General features: G+C 31.8%; 2 protein-coding genes across 3 annotated transcripts in view; one reads left to right on the top strand and one right to left on the bottom strand.

Moving 5' to 3' along the window:
* LOC144843746 (BRCA2-interacting transcriptional repressor EMSY-like) overlaps positions 1 to 19822 on the bottom strand; it is a 100380-nt gene that overhangs the window by 37419 nt on the left and 43139 nt on the right. The window lies entirely within an intron of this gene.
* LOC144843751 (transmembrane protein 164-like) lies at positions 1684 to 18269 on the top strand. Of its 2 annotated transcripts, none has more exons than XM_078700681.1 (6): positions 1684 to 1745; positions 5430 to 5802; positions 6124 to 6240; positions 8376 to 8457; positions 8982 to 9082; positions 14741 to 18269. In XM_078700681.1, the coding sequence occupies exons 2-6, from the start codon at positions 5461 to 5463 to the stop codon at positions 14945 to 14947; spliced, it is 849 nt and encodes a 282-aa protein (XP_078556807.1). In that variant the 5' UTR covers positions 1684 to 1745; positions 5430 to 5460; the 3' UTR covers positions 14948 to 18269. The 2 variants fall into 2 exon arrangements, with proteins under 2 accessions (XP_078556807.1, XP_078556808.1); XM_078700682.1 differs by lacking the exon at positions 1684 to 1745 and adding an exon at positions 1926 to 2058.

Below are 19822 nucleotides of genomic sequence, written 5' to 3'. Positions count from 1 at the left end.
CCATCAGAGCCATATATAGAGAGAGTTACGACATTGAAAATTTTTGTGTCAAAGAATTCGCACGCTGAGGGCGCGCGCGTCTCTTTTGTATAGCGTTTTCCTATAGTTCATGCATTATTTTTAGATTTTTTTGTCTATGAAATAACGCTTATATTCCGTTTTTATTTTAGTAATTAATTTTATTAATGTTATTAATTTGGTAACATATATATATTGTGTCTATAATAACAAAAGAATAAATGCTAGGGCCTACATGCAAGTCAGGATACATCAAAGCATGAACCAATACAAAAAACACACAAATTCACCCCTCTTTTTATATTACAGTATATGGCTCTCTGTGTGTTTTTGACACAAACTTTCAGAGACTCGTTCATCATTTCATTTGTAATAATTTGCCTTTATTATTTTAATATTGTTCATACCCTATTCAATATATTAACAAATATATTCACGACACTTTATTATTTTATTTAGTCATCAAAGCATGCATTATGAATTGAAAATATTACATAATTGTTATTAATAGGACGTAGTTATTGGATGTTTCGTTCCAAAATCAATCAATCGAACTTTATAATGTACTAGCGCACGCGCGCGCAATATTCTTTGCCGCAAGTACTTCTGTACGCTGTGCACATCGATATTTCACCGTAAAATGTGCAATTACATTTTTTTAAATATAAGAAAAAGTTTAAAGTATTTTCTTGCTCCTATACTTTACATGCATTAACGGAGACAAGTTTGACACAAATTGATCTGCATATCACGTGACTATAATCCAATGTCGTAACTCTTTATATATATGGCTCTGCTGAGAGCCATCAGAGCCATATATATAAAGAGTTACGACATTGAAAATTAGAAGCCATTTTTGTGTCAAAGAATTCGCACGCTGAGGGCGCGCGTGTCTCTTTTGTATAGCGTTTTCCTATAGTTCATGCATTATTTTTAGATTTTTTTGTCTATGAAATAACGCTTATATTCCGTTTTTATTTTAGTAATTAATTTTATTAATGGAATAATTTGGTAACATATATATATTGTGTCTATAATAACAAAAGAATAAATGCTAGGGCCTACATGCAAGTCAGGATACATCAAAGCATGAACCAATACAAAAAACACACAAATTCACCCCTCTTTTTATACAGTATATGGCTCTCTGTGTGTTTTTGACACAAACTTTCAGAGACTCGTTCATCATTTCATTTGTAATAATTTGCCTTTATTATTTTAATATTGTTCATACCCTATTCAATATATTAACAAATATATCCACGACACTTTATTATTTTATTTAGTCATCAAAGCATGCATTATGAATTGAAAATATTACATAATTGTTATTAATAGGACGTAGTTATGAGATGTTTCGTTCCAAAATCAATCAATCGAACTTTATAATGTACTAGCGCACGCGCGCGCAATATTCTTTGCCGCAAGTACTTCTGTACGCTGTGCACATCGATATTTCACCGTAAAATGTGCAATTACATTTTTTTAAATATAAGAAAAAGTTTAAAGTATTTTCTTGCTCCTATACTTTACATGCATTAACGGAGACAAGTTTGACACAAATTGATCTGCATATCACGTGACTATAATCCAATGTCGTAACTCTTTATATATATGGCTCTGAGAGCCATGTGTAAACAGCGCCCTCAATTATTAACTTGGCTACCAAAATACGGTGGAAGTTGTTCTTTTTTCGTACGAGTCTGTACATATGTTATACTTTTTAGGTCAGTAGTTTTTGCCATTATAGTATCGATCATGATGATTTGTATCTAAAAATGTAATAAAACTGATTTTAAATGTAATATAAATATACTTTAAATAGCATTAAACATGGGTACGGGCCAGCCAATTATGGGTACGAGTGAGCCAAAATTGTGGGTACGAGCAAAATAGTGTAGTAGTACTAGGCCTAGGCCTATAATTATACTATCTTTGGTATGAGTAAGCCAACATTTGGGTACGAGTTGGTGGGTACGAGTTGGCATGGGTACGGGTTGACCTATATCCTATTATATTTATATTATACTGTAGGCCTGTGTAAGTAGTAGCCTCTTTCTACGGTCCTACTAGGCCAATAGGCTAGATACAATAAAATACATCACAGCAGGAGGACGTGAATAAATTATAGGCGGAACAGGCCTCTAGGCCTAGTGGATGGTCTAGCTAGGGTAGGCTAGGCCTAGTTAGTAGGATCCGGCCTAGCTAGTAGTAGTAGTCTAAGGGGTGGCCTAGCTAGAGCTAGGCCTAGTAGTAGTACTACTACTAGTACTACTACACCCTTTCATAGATAGCTAGGAGCAGGTTAGGTAAGCCTAGTAGAAAGCCGCCTTATTTATTTGGCTAATAGTAGTAAATGATATTTACTAGCACTACTGAGCAGGCACCATTATAAATTAAGTGATAGGCCTAGGCTACATGTTCTAGAAATGGTGTGTATGGCACGTCATCATTTTGAGAGTCTAACAAATACGCAGAGTATTTACATTATAATATCCTGGATTTATAAAGCACTTATTATCTTGTGAAACCTATCTAAGCGTTAATCATACAGTAGAAACTGAGGGGGGAAACTAAACCCAAACCGAAGTATGGGGATACGCCCATGTAAGGTAACCAGGGTTCAGTTCAGTCTAAATTAAACCATGGTGATCACCAGGGTAACGGGACGATTCGGCCCTGAGACGATTCGGCCCGGGACGATTCGGCCCTGGGACGATTCGGCCCGGGACTATTCGGCCCGGGACGATTCGGCCCTGAGACGATTCGGCACACTTACATTTATCGGCTTTGATAAGCATTTATAAGCATAAAATAAGCTTTTTTCCCCAAACTTTATTTTCAGAGAGACTATGGGGTAGCACTACTAGGGATAAAGATGCAATAAAGCAAACATTTTGAAAACATTGTCGAAAATAATCATTTTTTAGTCACGCGAACGATGTAAACAAGTTACGCCCTCTGTTGGCCGCTTGGCGAATGCACGAAATAAACAAGGTTTTCGAAGTAATAAATTGAATATAAAATTACGTTTTTTTAGTAATTTATTATATATATTATATCAACTTTGTCAATATCAATAAAATACGGATTGTTAAACACCTTTAAAAACTTGATAAATAAAAAAAAAATGAATATGAATTTGGTCTAAAGTGAGACGTTTCGGCCCACAAAGTGGGATGTTTCGGCCCAAAAGTGGGCCGAATCGTCCCACCAAAAGTGGGCCGAATAGTCCCGGGCCGAATCGTCTCAGGGCCGAATCGTCCCTGAACCATCACCAGTTGTGGCTCGGTCATTCCCGACTTGAGCGCTTCCTACCCTAGTAAAGAAACTGAAACTCATAGGTTTACTGTATTCTTAAGTTAGGGAAGACAGTTTGTTTCCCTTTTCACACTTATAAATATTGTACTTTGATTGATGTATGTGATGTTGTGTATTTTGCTGCGTGACTTTAGGCAGTTGTATTCAAGAGGACGGAAGCATTAGGAAACTGTATCACGCAAAAACTTACTACAGTACGTCTGAATAAAATGGGTATTTGAAAACTCAGGCTGGGCATGCGCAAACCCTTTGGCTGTAAATGAATAGGTGTCATATTGACTAATGATTAAAATATCTAATTTTGATACTGCTGAATTACCTCTACCCCAGACTTCTTTGTCTTCTCCTCATCACAGCCGTCATTAACAAACCTTATCTCATTCCCAGGACAGTTTAAATTTAGTACTGTATATTTTCCCAGTACAATTCCAATTATGTTGTACAGTACTTCATTTCCCCCAAACGACACTGGAAAGACGTTTCAAGTACACATTATGTTAAGCCATTACTCCCAACCATAACCCCTCAGTGGCAGTTTTCAAATATAGTTTAAAACATTCCTGGTACAATTTCGTCGTTTTGATAGGCCTACAACCCCACCCCAAACTCCTAACCCCTTCCCAGAGATAATTAAAATACTTCTAATAATTTCCTACTACAATTCTGGTCAATTTGATAGCCTACTTAGTACTACCGCTATCCCAAGCAAAAATCCCCCAGCTCTGACTGTCCGTCAGAACACAAGGGTGCGGGGGAAAAAAAAAGTTATTAGGCAAATAAGATCAAACAATTATTATTCTGACCATAATTGAACTGTAAACATAATTCTTTTTAGTGTTTGTTTATTTACATATCATTTCCATCAAAATGATCAACTATTTTTTATTTCAGTAAACATCCAACCAAACATGTAAATTTAATAATGTGGTTAAAATATCTTGTCATCTAGTGTGTACGGCCATACACGCTATAGATATAGATTGTTTACTCAAAAATCTTCGAACGGTACAGTCCGGTGACCTTACCCTATTCAACCTTGTTTTTGTGGTTGAACCTCTCATGACCTGGGATTTGTCTGTCTTCCTACGTCAAGATAATATAGTTCCACATGCCATGTGCTTTTTTTCTGAGAAATATTTATTATAAGTGCCAAAAAACGTTTTTATTATCAATATAAGGCCTTTATTATTCAAATCTTTTATTTAGAGAAAAAGCACACATACCATAAAGAATGTCCATTTATTTTATTTTGAAACAAAATTGTGAATATTCTGTGAGGCTCAACTACAAAACCACCATTTGATATGATGCCATCGTAACATCGTAACACACATTTAGAGCAATGAATTTGTCCGATAATTTCTATATTATAGATAACTATATTTAAGAGGAATATTCCCTTATTGAATGCCCTACTACGTTTGTGTATCTTTGTTCAAATTGTGCATAATGCACTTGTAAATACGGTAATAATGCAATAAAATAGGAAAATTCTATTACTTTGTTCGAATTGAAGGAATCTAGTTGAGATTGCAAACTTCACTCATTTATAGAAATTATGCAATGCAGTCATAATGACGGATCAAAATCTCAACATTTGACCAGAAAAAATTTTCAGTGTCTGGTAAATATGTAATTAACTGTGTTTCTAACTTCTATGAAGATAACTACTGTTTAGAATAGCCTATATTTCAGGCTACAATATGCAAGTGAAATATTTTACATCCAACAATATTTGACCAACAATCGAATGTCAAATCTTGAAAAAACTTGATTTTGCAAAATAAAAATGACATTGACAGATTCTGAAAGTAAAGCCAAAACGTAGCATGTACAGCAATTTTCAGCCTTGTCAGATATTTAGATTTATAATTTTTTAATTATTTCGCGACCAACAATAAAGGTGGGCGTGGCACATTTTTAAACAGTGATTTTTTTAGAATGCGAATTTTGAACTAAAATTTTGGGAATTTTCAATAAACCAATCAAGGTACTGTACATGTAATTACATTTTTAGGAAAATCAGAGATGGTAACCCTGGAGCCACTGGTTGATTTGGCATCGAATGACCCTTTCCTTTTTTTTCATAGAAGATATATAATGAAGCTCTGAAATACCAAAATGCAGGTGTATGTTTGGAAAAATATGTTTGATTGGGCGTATGCTGGTGTAGATCCAAAATTTGCTGGCAATGGTGGACCAGACTGTGTTAATTTCCTTACGCCCAAACAAAGAACCATAGAAACAGTAGCTATTTGCCTGATATCAATTTTAGAGATGGCAATTGCATGGAAACACTTGAAGTTACCAAGTCATATACCAGAAGAACGGAATTATCGCCTTGGTAAACGGTTACTTCTAGTCTTACTCTGTCTGACATTTGGAATTGAAATTGGATACAAGTTTGCTACTAGAACAGTGATTTATCTGTTAAACCCTTGTCATGTTCTTTCAATGGTGCAGGTACAGTAGTCAGTATACTTAAATTTTAAAATTTTGTTGCTACAGTACACTGCCAGTATATTGAGTTTCGTTCATCATTGCTACTGTAGCTTCAGTATTCTATGACTAATAGAATACTGTAGCTTAATGTAGCTTATCAATTCAAACAAATGGTGACAATTTGTATCGTTTTGGTTGACAAATGTTACAATAGTGGACATGTCAATTGATTTTGAGTAATCAGCTGCTGAAACTGATACCGCAGTTCCTTTGGTATAGTCCCACCTTCAATACTAAAAATAGAAAATATATATATATTTTATTTTTATTATATTTTTACAGATATATCTGTTGGCTGTTCCTCCAAGCAAAACAGTACTAGTTGTGTTCAGAATGCAAATGACATCCCTAAGTTGCCCTCTGCTTGCAATCTTATTACCTGTTGTCAACACCAGATTGGTAAGATTATTGTTTTATAAGAGACACATTTTTTTAGAAGTGTAGTAAAATTCAGTATAGTTATCATAATGTAGTAAATATAGTTATAATTATAATGTAATCAAATTAATAAAGTTGCTGCAAAATTCACTGCAATTTAGTTTTTAAAAATGGATAAAGAAACTGTTCACAAAAAAAATTGTATGCTTTATATATATTTTACAACACTGACACACACACATTAAATTTGATAGTGAAATAAATTAATTTTGAAATTAAAATCTTGAAAAACATTCTAAACACATGAAACATTGTCTTTTCATGTAGGTAAACATCAATTAAAATTAAATTGTTAAAACCAAATACTTTTATAGGTTTTTTCAATTTAAAGAATTGATTTTTCCAAACTATATATTGTATTCATTAACAAAAATATGAAGTAGATAAGTTGACACAGTATTAGGGAGTTTTCGCAGGAGCACGTAAACGTTAACTTTAACGCTATTTCGCACGCAAGCTCCACCCACTTACGAAAAACTTTAGTTACATACTTCTACAACCTTATTTCTGAAAAATAGCGTAAATGAAAAACAGTAAACAAAGGTTATCGAAACATGGAAGAATCATTAAATTTCTGCAAAATGATTAAGAAAACAAATGGTAAATTTAAAGTTATGTTTTAAAGCCAAACAATAAGAATGGTTCATTACAATATGAGGCATGGCATCACAAAATCGGCGTAGTGTCGGAAATAACAATTTTTTATATTTTTATTATATTCGTAATCTATGTATTTAATAAGCTTTAAAATGAGGTGTTGTTTGTTAAAATTGGTTTATTATATGAAGAGTTAATAATGAAAACATGAGTCACTTTCTAGCTCAGGAAATCTTCATTTTGAGAAAATCAACAATGAAGTAGCGACGCCGATTAGCTGGGCCTGGCCTAGCCCGCCGATCAATGCGACAAGACTCTATCAAAACTTGCTTTTTTCTATTTTCCCCTCAATAACGGCAAACTAGTCAAAAATATGTCACTGTGTGGTACATAATATTTTATTTTTTTTTATTTTTGAAAAATATATGGATAAAAATAACGATTAAATTCCTAAATATTCAGAAAATGTTGAAATGTTCATTTGAAAAACTATGGTGGAAGCCATGCTGTTTCATTGTAAACAAAAGCATCAGCCAATCAGAGAGCGTAATTTATCTTTATAGCCAATCACAGTGAAGGATTGACAAATTCTTGTTAGAAATTTTAGCAACCTAACACAATCAAACCAATTTCCATTGGCTGCTAGATTAAAAAAATCTCTTAGGTAGCTGATATATTTTCAAACAGATAGGTACCAAACATGACGTGATTCGGGTTAGCGGTTTGTTTACAAAAACGCCATAAAAAAGGTTGATTTTTTAGTAAACACTAAATACAATTTCCTAATAGATTTTCAATGTTAAACGACTTAAATAATTGCAAAATACACATACTTGTGATATTTTTTCATGAACAATAGTTTGATATGTTAAAGATAAGTGTTTTTTATTAAAATTTTAAAATGGATAGGTTAGGATGTTTTTCACAATCTGAACCTCAAGGCTAAATATCTCAAAAGTTTGGGTTGCGACTTTGGCCGCTTTTGTGGTGCCAGGTCTCATATCCTATTTATCACCCAATATGCATGATTAAACAAACCCAGCTAGGCCTACAGTAGTATCTAAGCCCAAGGTATTTCATGATTTTTTTAAATACAAGCTGCGTATGTTGCGTGCACGACACATGCATTACATTCTACACTTCCCGTCGAAGCAAAATCAAAAAGAACAACTGTTGACTTAACCTACGCTGTTAGGCAAATGAGTAGAATGTTGACGTCTTCCGTTAAAGTTTACGTTTACATGCTTGTGTGAAAACTCCCTGCTATTTTTTTTTTTTTCTTTAAAATAATTTAGCTGAATTTTTTGTAATGTCTTGCAAACATTTTTAAAGTCTATGATACATTTTCAGATTATTTATTTCAGTACTTACCAATAGCTTATGCTTACTGTAGAATGATATTAATAAATTAAATCATTATAATTAAATTAACTTATTATTACTTGGAATGGAGAAAAGTAAAATTAAAGTACTTGATTTCATTGGTTTTACCTTAATAGTTGCCATTTGAAACTGAAATATATTGGCTACAACACATTCTTATATATGTGGTGATACCCCCATACCTGCTAAGCTTAAGAGGTAAGATTATACTTAATTTTTAAAATTGTCAAATCAAATATTAATATTACATTATTTTGTAACAATTATTTTCAGTGTTAGTATTACAATGTTTTGTAATAAAAATTACAGTTTGGGCCGGCCCTGGGTTGGCAATCGGTACACTCAATACACTCAATAAATTTGGTCCAGCCCTGGGACAGGTGCAGAGCTGGACCACCTCTTGAGTAGGTCCAGAAGCGGCTTTTATTATTTAGTTAGATAACATAAAACGCAATATAAATTCATTTTGGATTGATTGATGGATATGCCGGATGGTTTACGCGCGAAGAGAGAGAGAGTAGAGATGGTGAATTTTATCGTTTAATAATCCCACAAGGGCTTTACGCTTCCGGTTTATTTACATCTTGACCTTTGTTTGGAGCACAAGTGTAAACACGCTGGATCGGGTCAAAACGATTAAATGCTGGGCCGGCCCATGACCCGATCATAAGTGTAAATGACTACTTGAATTAATCTCAAAATATTTTAATTGACATTTTTAGGTGCTTACACAACTGAATCATGGGGTAACTTGTGGTGGTGTTTGTTTACGACCGGAGTACTATTTCTCTACCACATGATTCCACTGCAGTTACTTGGATTGGTAATACGTTTCTTTTAATTATTTATTAAATTAAATATTTAAAATAAATCCATTACATCACGTCAACTAGTAATCATCAAATAAAAAAATAGGCCCCTTGTGGTGCATACAATTTTAAGGGTGAAGTATAGTATGAAGATGTTATACACTTTATTATACCAAATAAAGTGTTAGTTTCAAATTCATGTGATGAATATTATTAATAGCCAGTAAATGATACTCAGGTGTGTTAGTACTGTTATATTGTCCAGCACCTACTGATCCATTTTTAAAACCCTGGTATCGCCTTTGTCCGATTTCCAATCTAGATACTCATCTACACTCACTCAATTTTGATTAACAATCTACCATAAATATATACATAAGTGTTTTATTAGGTGATCATTTAGAATAAAATGATCACCTATTGTTATTGTATAAAATCTTTATTCTTATGATTCTTCTTTATTTCTCTCTGTACAGATTTTGTGTAACAAATATCTCAAAAAGTTTAATGTTAATGATTACCAAAATTTCACAATGACTTTCAAATACTTTAACTTAGTCCTAATAAGCTTTTCAGCGTGATCACTCATCCGTGACGTCATTTATACGCCATTTTGTGAAATCACATTATCAATCATATCTCCATAATTCATTATCACATATTACGAAATTCGAAATTACGAATACGAAATTCACTACACGTAAACTTCAGGTCAAGGGTAAAAATATTATCAAATAAAAACGCACGCGCACATAAGGCCATGCGCATGAAATTAAAAAAAAAAATTAAAAAGCTCCAAATTAAGTTTTGATCAATTTAAAGCATGAATTAGGCCATTTGCGTGTGTCAAATAATTACTGCGCAAAACATGTTTTTGCACGCGCGATACTTTAAAAGCGTAAAAAATACGAATTTTTTGTACAAATCACATTCTACTCACTTACTAATTTGAATCCGTTCCGACTTAAAATAACGCTATACTAGCAGGTTAAAAATGACAAAATGCGCACATTAATTGCATCAAAGTGGTGAAAAATAAGGCATTTTTAAAATGAAAATAATTCTTCAGAATGCCTGATGACCCCCAATTTTTTGTAACTTATTCTGGAAGCCATTGAGTTGTAGGATATGAATTCATGTACACATTTCACGTACAAAATGTTGTGACGTCATCAAATGTCCACTTGAATTTAAAAATTATGTTTTTTTCTCTTTCGTCATAGATAATCATATTCAACAGAGCGCATCTGGGTTATTTTGTGCCCGATTTTCGCTCAAATTTTAGTATATGATTGCTCAATTAATTATCTTTCTCATGAGTTTCATTTTGATGACATCATCATGCGTAAAAACTTGAATAACGTGGGTTGTGTAATTGCACCTACACCATATTTTTAATATCTTACAGCTCTTCAGAATTAAAGGTGACCTTGATAATTATAATTTATTATGAAAGCTGATGAAATGTAGATATGAATTCATATAAAAATCAAGCCTATCGGATGTTGTGACGTTAATATATGGCCAGTTGAACTTACAGAGTAGTTTTTTCATCTCTTTCGTCAAAGTTATACAAGTTTCAAAGAGCGCGCACAGCGCTTCTATGTGCCAGATTTTCTTCCAATTCTTATATTTATTTGCTCAATTCCTTATGTTTCGAAATTGTCATCTTCGAGTTTATTTTGATAATTCCATCATACCAAAAAATTAGAACATGATGTGTGTCTCGTAATTTCACCTATGCTACACTGTACAGTATATAGATATACAGTATATACTGTACATATTGTATATGGCATATAATAGGCACAACTCAGCACTATAAGCATATAATAGGATGGTATACATCAACATTTTCTGATCGTATGTTAACGTACGTGCATGTTTAAAAAAAAATTAATTTCAGTAAAATGATAAAATGATCACCTATAATTCGTCAAAGTGACAAATTAAATTCTAGTTTGCATATTTAATTTGTACTATTGGCATACTTTTGAGGTGTGATTTTGGAAATTACAAAACTGTCATACTTTATGCTGGTTATTAGAAAGTCTCTACAGACATTTTAGTTTACATTATATATGAAAATATTGAGAAATTGGGAGGATCAAATGTCGTACTTCCAGTAATTTTTTTGTAAAATGTTTCATTGGTTATCCGCAACTTGTTGCAGATAACCTCTTGTGATTGTACGAAATCATCATCATCATCATCTTTTTCTTTATCTTCTTCCTTTCTGTTTCTGTATCATTTTTGTGTAACGCTTTTCTCTAAAACTTGCAAACATAACATTTTGTTAACTATCTTAACATATTGACATTTACGTAATGTCGTCAAGCAGAGCTTTTCATGACGTTTACAATTGCGCAACGTGACTTACGCGCGAGTTAACGATTTTCTCGTATTTAACATAGGTCGAAAACCAAATAACATTTCAAATTGAAACTTTGCAAATCATGCGCTTTCTGTAGAAAAAAAATTGCGTGTTTTACACAAAGTTACGCGTGCACGCGCATTTAAAATTTCAAAATGCGCAAAATTAATTTCTAATCAACACGTTTCATGTCGTTTTAAGCATGTAAAAAATTCCTACATGCACGCAAATTTTTGCGTGCGCGAATCACACAATGCGTGAAAACATCATTTTTTTTGGGTAAATCATATTTTTCCAGCCTTTTCTAGTAATTTTAACAAAATTGGAACCATTTCGACTTTAAATCACGTCATACGAGCATGTCAAATTACACAACTCGTGCAAGTTTTTGATGAAAAAGTTATAGAATATATCGTCAAAATTATGCCTTTTTTTAACTACACGGTCAACTTTTGTGATGAGTTGTAGATATTAAATCATACATCAAAATCGCTGACATTGTGACGTACGTCATCATATGGCCACTTGAATAAAAAATATAGGATTTTTGTATCTTTCGTCATAGCTCATCACATTTAATCTCCACTTATCCGTTTTTCATTTTCACCCCGATTTTTATATTGTCTAGGTCAATCAATTATCTTTCGCATGAGTTAAAAATATTTTAACTTTTATGACGTCATCATGCTTAAAAATTTAAATTATGTGGGTCACATTTTATCTTTACAGTAAATTTTAATCTGTTATAGCTCGTAAGAATAAAATGTGATTATCACGATTAAAACGTTTTCTGGAAGCTATCGGATTGTAGATATGAAATCATGTGAACATTTTGCCAATCGGATGTTGTGAAGTCATCATATGGCCAGTTAAATAAAAAAAGTCGTATTTTCATCTTTTGCGTCAATGTTCATTACATTTAAAAGGGCGCGCATCAATATTTCACGTATTCAAATTTCTTCTACACGTTAATATGTTGTTGCTGAGATAATTTCCGTCCGAAATTGCTACATTCGCGTTTCATTTTGAAACCGTCAACATGTTAAAAATTGGAATAAATAGCAGGTCCCGTAATTTCACCTATTCTACACTGTATGTGATATGTATACAGATTATACTGTGTATACTATATGACACAAAATAACAGAATTCAGCAATAACAACACATCATATTCTTCAGTTCAGGTCATAATGCCATAATCTTTTTCTGTGTGCAATATTCCAACGTATGACGTGCACGTGGCATTTATCGTGCGGATAACTAACTCGTCAAAGTGACGAGTTTCATGTCTAGTTATAATTATTATGTTTCAAATATAAATATATACATTCTGAATAAATCAGTGAAAAATCAATTCTTTCAGAATAGTAGTAGTTTTTGAGATACGGTAACCCTGTAATTTCACCCTAATTTGCATATTTAAGCTAAATTGCATATCATCAAGATGAGTGAGTTGTGATGCTAAAATTTTGATCTCCTCATCATATGTGTCCATTTAAAAAAGAAACATCTCTGTTTGCAATTTGTTTCACTCAAAATGCTAGATTGCCTAGCCTATATGCCAAAATTAACTTTGCAGATAACTGAAATAAAATAAATACCCAAACATCAATCAATAAATAATAAATAAGATTTTTTAAACTTAAAACTACCAAATCTAGACCAAAACCCACACAACTACATTCTGTTTACCAGCAATTTAAGGTGCATGCTGATAAAATGAAGTGTTAGTCCAGTTTTTTTGCTATAGATATAATATATATATATATATATATATTAAATTTAATATGTTCTAGAATAGACCCCAGAAGCCAAAAAATCAAGGGTTTAATTTTTTTTTCTCAAAAAATAGCAACCATATATGATCAAAAAGTAGAGTTTTTGTTATCCTAGAGACTTGATTTTGGTTTTAAAATGCTCACAATACTAATGTTTATATTGGCTGTAATAAAACTAATTTTTTTGATAGGTTGACAGAAAACCAAGTATTGCCTGAAAACTGATTTTTGATGTAAAAATATGATTTTATGATTCTTTTTCCACCAAATCCATTTACTATATTGATTTGTGGCAACAAAATTTGGTATCAAAGTGTTCCGAAAAATAAAGTTTATATTAGCTGTTGTCAGAAAAACCATTATTGCCAGAGAACTGATTTTTGCCGTGAAAACATGGATTTATAATTCTTTTTCCACCACAATGGTTTAATATGGTAATTTGCGCTAAGCAGTATTTGCAGGCACAGTAATTATCATTAAAACACATTAAAACAGAAAAGATTGTTTTTTACCTACAAATAGTTTTATTTATGCTAAAGACTTTATCTTGGTATCAATATTTTCCAAATTAGCATTATAAAACAACAAGGAACGTAGTCAACAAACAATCATATGGCAAGCGTGATGCCTAAGTTATAGATTTGTTTGTTCAAGGAAGGTTTACTCCACGTGATGTGGAACATTTCAGAGACAAGGCTTCTCACATTTTTCAACATCTGCAGGATTCATAACGGTGTAAGGTCCTCGCTAATTCGGAATGCTTCACCATTCTGGATTCTGCAGATTCCGCTTTCAAACTTATTCATTAAATGCTTCACTATCGTTAAATTATTAGAATCGACAAATTGTTCACAGTTTTAACCGTTTAAAGATGAAAAATGTATTGTATTGCAATAGGTCCATATAAATTATAATATAGTATTTATTTGTACATAAAATGTAGTGTGTGACCTTAAATTAGGTTGAAAAAACGTAGGTCTAGTGTCTTTAAATATTTTTAAATACTGTATGTTATTATTAATTTACTGAAACTGCAAGTGTTTTTTGCACAAATTAATATAATAAATGGATTTGGAAAAAAAATCATAAAAATCATGTTTTTACATAAAAAATCAAGTTATTGTTTTTACAGAAACCATATACTATTTGCATTGTCAACATACAGTATTTCTACTAGCTATAATGGTACATTTTCAAAATAGTTTGCCATCCAAGAAAATAGAAACATTTGTATTTGTCTGATGATTGATGCTAATCATAACTCCTGTAAGGAATCAGATAAATCAAAGTTCTTTTCTGACAATACTCGCTTTTCTGGCAACCTATCGAAAAAATGCCTCGTTGCGGCTAATATATTAGTATTGTGAGAATTTTTATACCAAAATTGTGTAGCATAATTGCAGAACTCTACTTTTTGATCATATTTAATACAAATGGTGGCCATTTTAAAATGTGTGTATTCATACTGTAATTATTTGGCTTTTTAGATAAGTTATTTTTTATTTTGTAATCCAAATAGGTTCTTGAAGTTAATTTGAATAATATGGTATGCCCAGCACCAACTGATCCATTTTATGGACCCTGGTATCGCCTTTATGCTCTGGTTCATCAACATATGCTGTTACCAATCCACCTACTCATCTACACTGCAATCGTCAAGTTTATCGTACCATGTGACTCGCTTACAAACACATGTAATGGAGAAATTACAAAAAAGCAGTATTAATGTGTAATAATCATTTGGGTTGTACTTATTATCCCAAACATTTAGGAGGCAGTACGAAAAAATCTATATTTTGTTTCTTTTTGTGTGTTTTTATACTACCAACATATGTAAAATGTACTGTATCCTACATTCTGCAAGTCTGTTTATTTAGTATAGTATAGCAACTAGATTATACATTTAATTTCCTTGGTTCATTCAGTTTTGTTGATTTTTTAACCTACTGTAGTATAAATGGCCAAATTATCATTCAAATAAGATAATTATCTGATAAATATAAATATATAATGTCTAACCTTTGACTTTAAGGACGTGTTGTGTGTTTAAGAAATTCAAAATTTGTGCTTTGCTGTAGACTGCCTGCTTTATAAGAAACATATAATGGAAGTTTATAGATAGATTATACAAATGCACCAGAATAAGTTTAGACTTTAATACAAAGTGACGTAACAGTTTTTTGATTATGAATAATATTTATATTTAAAAAAAACTTAAATATTTTAGAATTTACATTTTTTATAAATTACATTCACAACATTATTATGATTACTATTATTTACCGTATACAGCCAGAAGCCTAGCTGTACAGTTTACTTTAACAGCAGCTCCAGCTACTATTCAAACTGTACTGTCCAATTAGGGCTCCAGGGCACTTATGACAGGCGGTAATATAATTCTGATAGTGACTTCCACACATGTAAAAAAAGGTAGAACTGCAAGCACAGTATTGAACATGAATTTTGTTCTTATTTTTAATGTCCGGTCTTTCCTCCTAAATATAATTAATACTATTATTTGTTTGCTTTAGTATACTTATAACACTTTTTTTTGCACTGCTGCAGGCTCCAGGGCCCTGGGTTTAGCCAGCGAGTGCTCATAGGCATTACATCACTGACCTACAGTAGATCCGTTCCTATACTTAATTGATTGATTGTGTATCATGTACATTTGATTGTTTTGTTACATTAAATAGCCAGGTAAAAAATGTTTGTGCCTTATGATAGATCCACAACCAAAAATCTGAGCACTGTCTTTCTGTCATGACTTAAATATTTTTATGAATTTCAAAGTTGGCTGTGGAGTATAGAAATTATGGACAGTGCTTGCTTGGTTTACATCGATCTGTTGCAAGACAAAACATTCATTATTTGTTTTTAATGTATAAGTTGTCATTTTTGTGAAAAATTTAATTAATATGAATATTTTAACACACCTTTTTTATATTATCTTTGAAAGATTTGAATAATATCTTCTTTACAAATATATAATTTAAAAAAATGTCTGTTGTAGTAGTAGTGGGATTGTATTACATTTCAAACTTCTTCACCCATGTATCTAGAGTAATACCTCCAATGAATTTAATGGTGCTTACAACACAGTTATTGTGTACAGAGATGAAATTGAATAACTTTGACAGGTAATACATAATTGTACCATTGTGAACACATATGCAAAACATTGAATGTGATATCACTCCCAAACTTGTCTCTTCACCGCTCGATTTTTAATGTTATTCATTGGATGGATTTGATAATAATATCCATTTTGATAACAATTGATATTAAGAATTATCTTATGATTGACAGTCGGATTAATTAGTTTTTAAAATTGTACTTTTTGCTAAATGTTAAAATATTTTTCAAATATTGGTAGATATAGGTGTTTTGTTTGCATATGACCCTTCCGATATTCATTCAATTAGTTATTGTAATACAGTATTCTTTAATGTTTCTAAGTAATTACATATTTGAGGGTGTTACTAATATTTTCTTAATATATGTTATATGTTTTTCTCTAGATGGATTAGATGAATATTACTTATATTTGAAGGTGAGCATGTTGCATGAACAATCTATAACAAAATTCATTCTAAATTTGTATTCAACAGAAAACTTTATTTTTTACTCACATTACCCATCGTTTATAAATAGTATTTTCTACTGATTTTAAAGGTTTAAAGATTATACTACTTGACATACACTATCGGATAGATGACATACTTGCATGCATTCCCACCAAAATTTAACTTTTATTGATTCAATAATTTTTTCTAAAGTTGTTAAATATTTAATTAGAACAATTTACCAATTGTGTCTATGAAAATATCTAATACATGACTCAAATTTTAAAAGATAATAGAATGCATATTTTCGATTACACATTTACCAAATAATACAAATAATCATTTGTATGTACACCGATTTGATTTTTATATATTGTAAAAAAAATTCCAAAAATGAAAGTCACTGGTGAATGTTTATAATCATGGTTGCAATGCAACGATTTGTTGTTCCTTTCAAATATTTGGTGCTTAATAATTGTTTTTATTAATATTCTGAATGTTTTTAAAAGAATAAATATATTTATATTAGCATTGATCATTTTGTATAAAGTATGAGGATTAGATAATTATTATGCAGTTTATTGCTCTTCATAATGTCAATTATAATTTATAAAAATTCACCACTAAGGATATGTGCTTATGTTTTTAGTAATATTTTTTTAATTGTTTTAATTCTTAGCACAAATGGTCCATATTGCATTGTCAGTAACAATGCACATTTAATTCACTTTTTTAGTATTGGGATAAACTAATGTAATAGGGAGGTTTCGCAACCTTACGAATACGATAACGAAAACGGATACGTCACGCATTTGTGAAACTTTTGAGCTGATCCCCATTTCATATTCGTAAAGCGTATTTGTGTTGACGAATATCACCAGTCATATTCGTAACTACAAAACGAGTATAGTTTTTGATCTATTTTGAACATTTTGCATTTGAATCAGGAATGATTCATGGTTATAATATAATTATAGATTTATTGAAAGTAATTTACTAAAGTAATTTACTAAAATGCCAGGTCAATTTTGATAAATAGCAGTTTTTAAAGTCCTCACTTGCATTGATGTTACGCTAGGCCTAGGCAGCCAAGCACCAAGCAACACGTACCTGCGCTTTGCTCAATTTAACCGCAGTCATATTTTGGACGGCGCCCTCAATATTTCATTGCCATGCGAAACAGATTTTTACTGGCTTACGAAAACGAATACGTGCGCGTGACGTAGCCGTTTTCGTTATCGTATTCGTAAGATTGCGAAACCTCTCTAATATGATAGATCAAATACACCGCGACTTCCTGTTGCTACTCAAACCAACACTACGCAACAGACGTTCTTGTGTGCAGCATAGTTTTTACTAGTTATGTACTATAATCGAATACAAAAAAATGAACTTCCTGTACATTAGTAGACCTATGATTTCATATCATTCAGTTATGATTTGTTTTCTTATATATTTTATTCAATAAATAATCATAATTAGTGTAAGTCTTGTGTGTTAATATTTTCAGCAGCCTATGAATGGGAGTTTACAGGGTTTGATTATGCAAACTTATTATTTAATTATTATTGGTAACTTTAATTACAAAAGTTTCCACTGAGAGTTAATATTCAAACTACAAATTCATTTTTTACCTTATCATTAGGAACTCAAATTGGTAATATTGTTCTATTTAAAATGTTGCCTTCTGTGATTCCGAGTGTTGTTATTGCCTTTATAGTATTTACCTAGTTAGCATCAGCTCAGTTAGTGCTTTAGAATGCTACTAGGCCTAGTGGCAGACGGCACCTCTAAACTTTTCAGTATGACTGGATACCCCATTAATTTTATGTGCTGTTCACAACTTGGGTCAAAGGTGATTACTGGCATTAAACGCACAAATATATTATTGACGAAAGACATTAAGTAGGCCAACAAATCGTTGTGCATTATTTATACTGGACCAAATTATATATAATTTCAGTACATGGCTGACTGGGTTCATTTTCTTCCATTTTCCCATCTATAATCTTGTGTCTTATTTATCACACAGGATACAGTATATATTGATTTCTCAGTCTTGAATAACCGCTTTGTTACAGGTTTTGTAAAATGGAAAAGTAAGATTAGTACAGTACAGTTGCTATTTAATACAAGTCAATTCGAAGTTGGCCCTTATACCCGTCTTTCCACATACAAAACGCGTTATTGTTTTAGCTCTTCTCATGTTAATATGATTTTGATTTGATACTGTAAATACAACAATATTTTTCATGAGAGGAAAATGAAAAATGTTATTCAAAAGGACATTTTATTACATGATACTATGAAAACAAGGAGTTATCCTCCAAGGTGCGGATAACTCCTTGTGATTGTGATTTTTTTTCCCCCTGTATTATTAGGCTATCACTCTTTTTAGGCTATTCGTTCTCAATTTCCTAAATTTTTTAAATTCAAAACCAATAAAATTTGACATGCGTATGCTTCATATCAAGGGTAATTTTCCTGTATCATCAGCAAAATCTTGGTATGTCTTCCAGCTTGATATTTGTGTCAAAATAGATTTTTTAGCTAATTTTGTTATTCTTGAGATGCTGAATCCAAAAAAGTTAGGTGTCATTTTTTCGAGGACTCCTTCAGCTGCCATTTTGTATTTAAAAACATTCCACACTAAAGTTGGTCATCCATGGTATCATTGGAAAGAGAATGCAATACTGATAATTTTATTCCATTACACCCATATCAATAAACGCATAGTTACATAGTAATTGCGCAATAAAACAAATCACGTGACCAATAAAGGTCAACATGCAATTTCACCAAATACTGTACTGTTTGGTATCGCTGGATAGATTTTTTTATTCTGAATACAGTTTTATTAATGAATAAAGTACAGTACTGGATTACACTTAACTTCAATGTCAAGTTTCCAAGTTATTTAAAATCAAAATAACTATAGTCCGTGAACAAAGGTGAAATAAACTGTTGTCAAATCACAGCTTTGTTTTGTTTCGTTGGATAGCTTTTTAAATTCTGAATCTATTTTATTTTTAGTA

This window comes from Antedon bifida, chromosome 5 (genome assembly GCF_963402885.1).
Source record: "Antedon bifida chromosome 5, ecAntBifi1.1, whole genome shotgun sequence".
Classification (NCBI taxonomy): domain Eukaryota; kingdom Metazoa; phylum Echinodermata; class Crinoidea; order Comatulida; family Antedonidae; genus Antedon; species Antedon bifida.
This window is presented reverse-complemented; position numbering and strand designations above follow the sequence as displayed.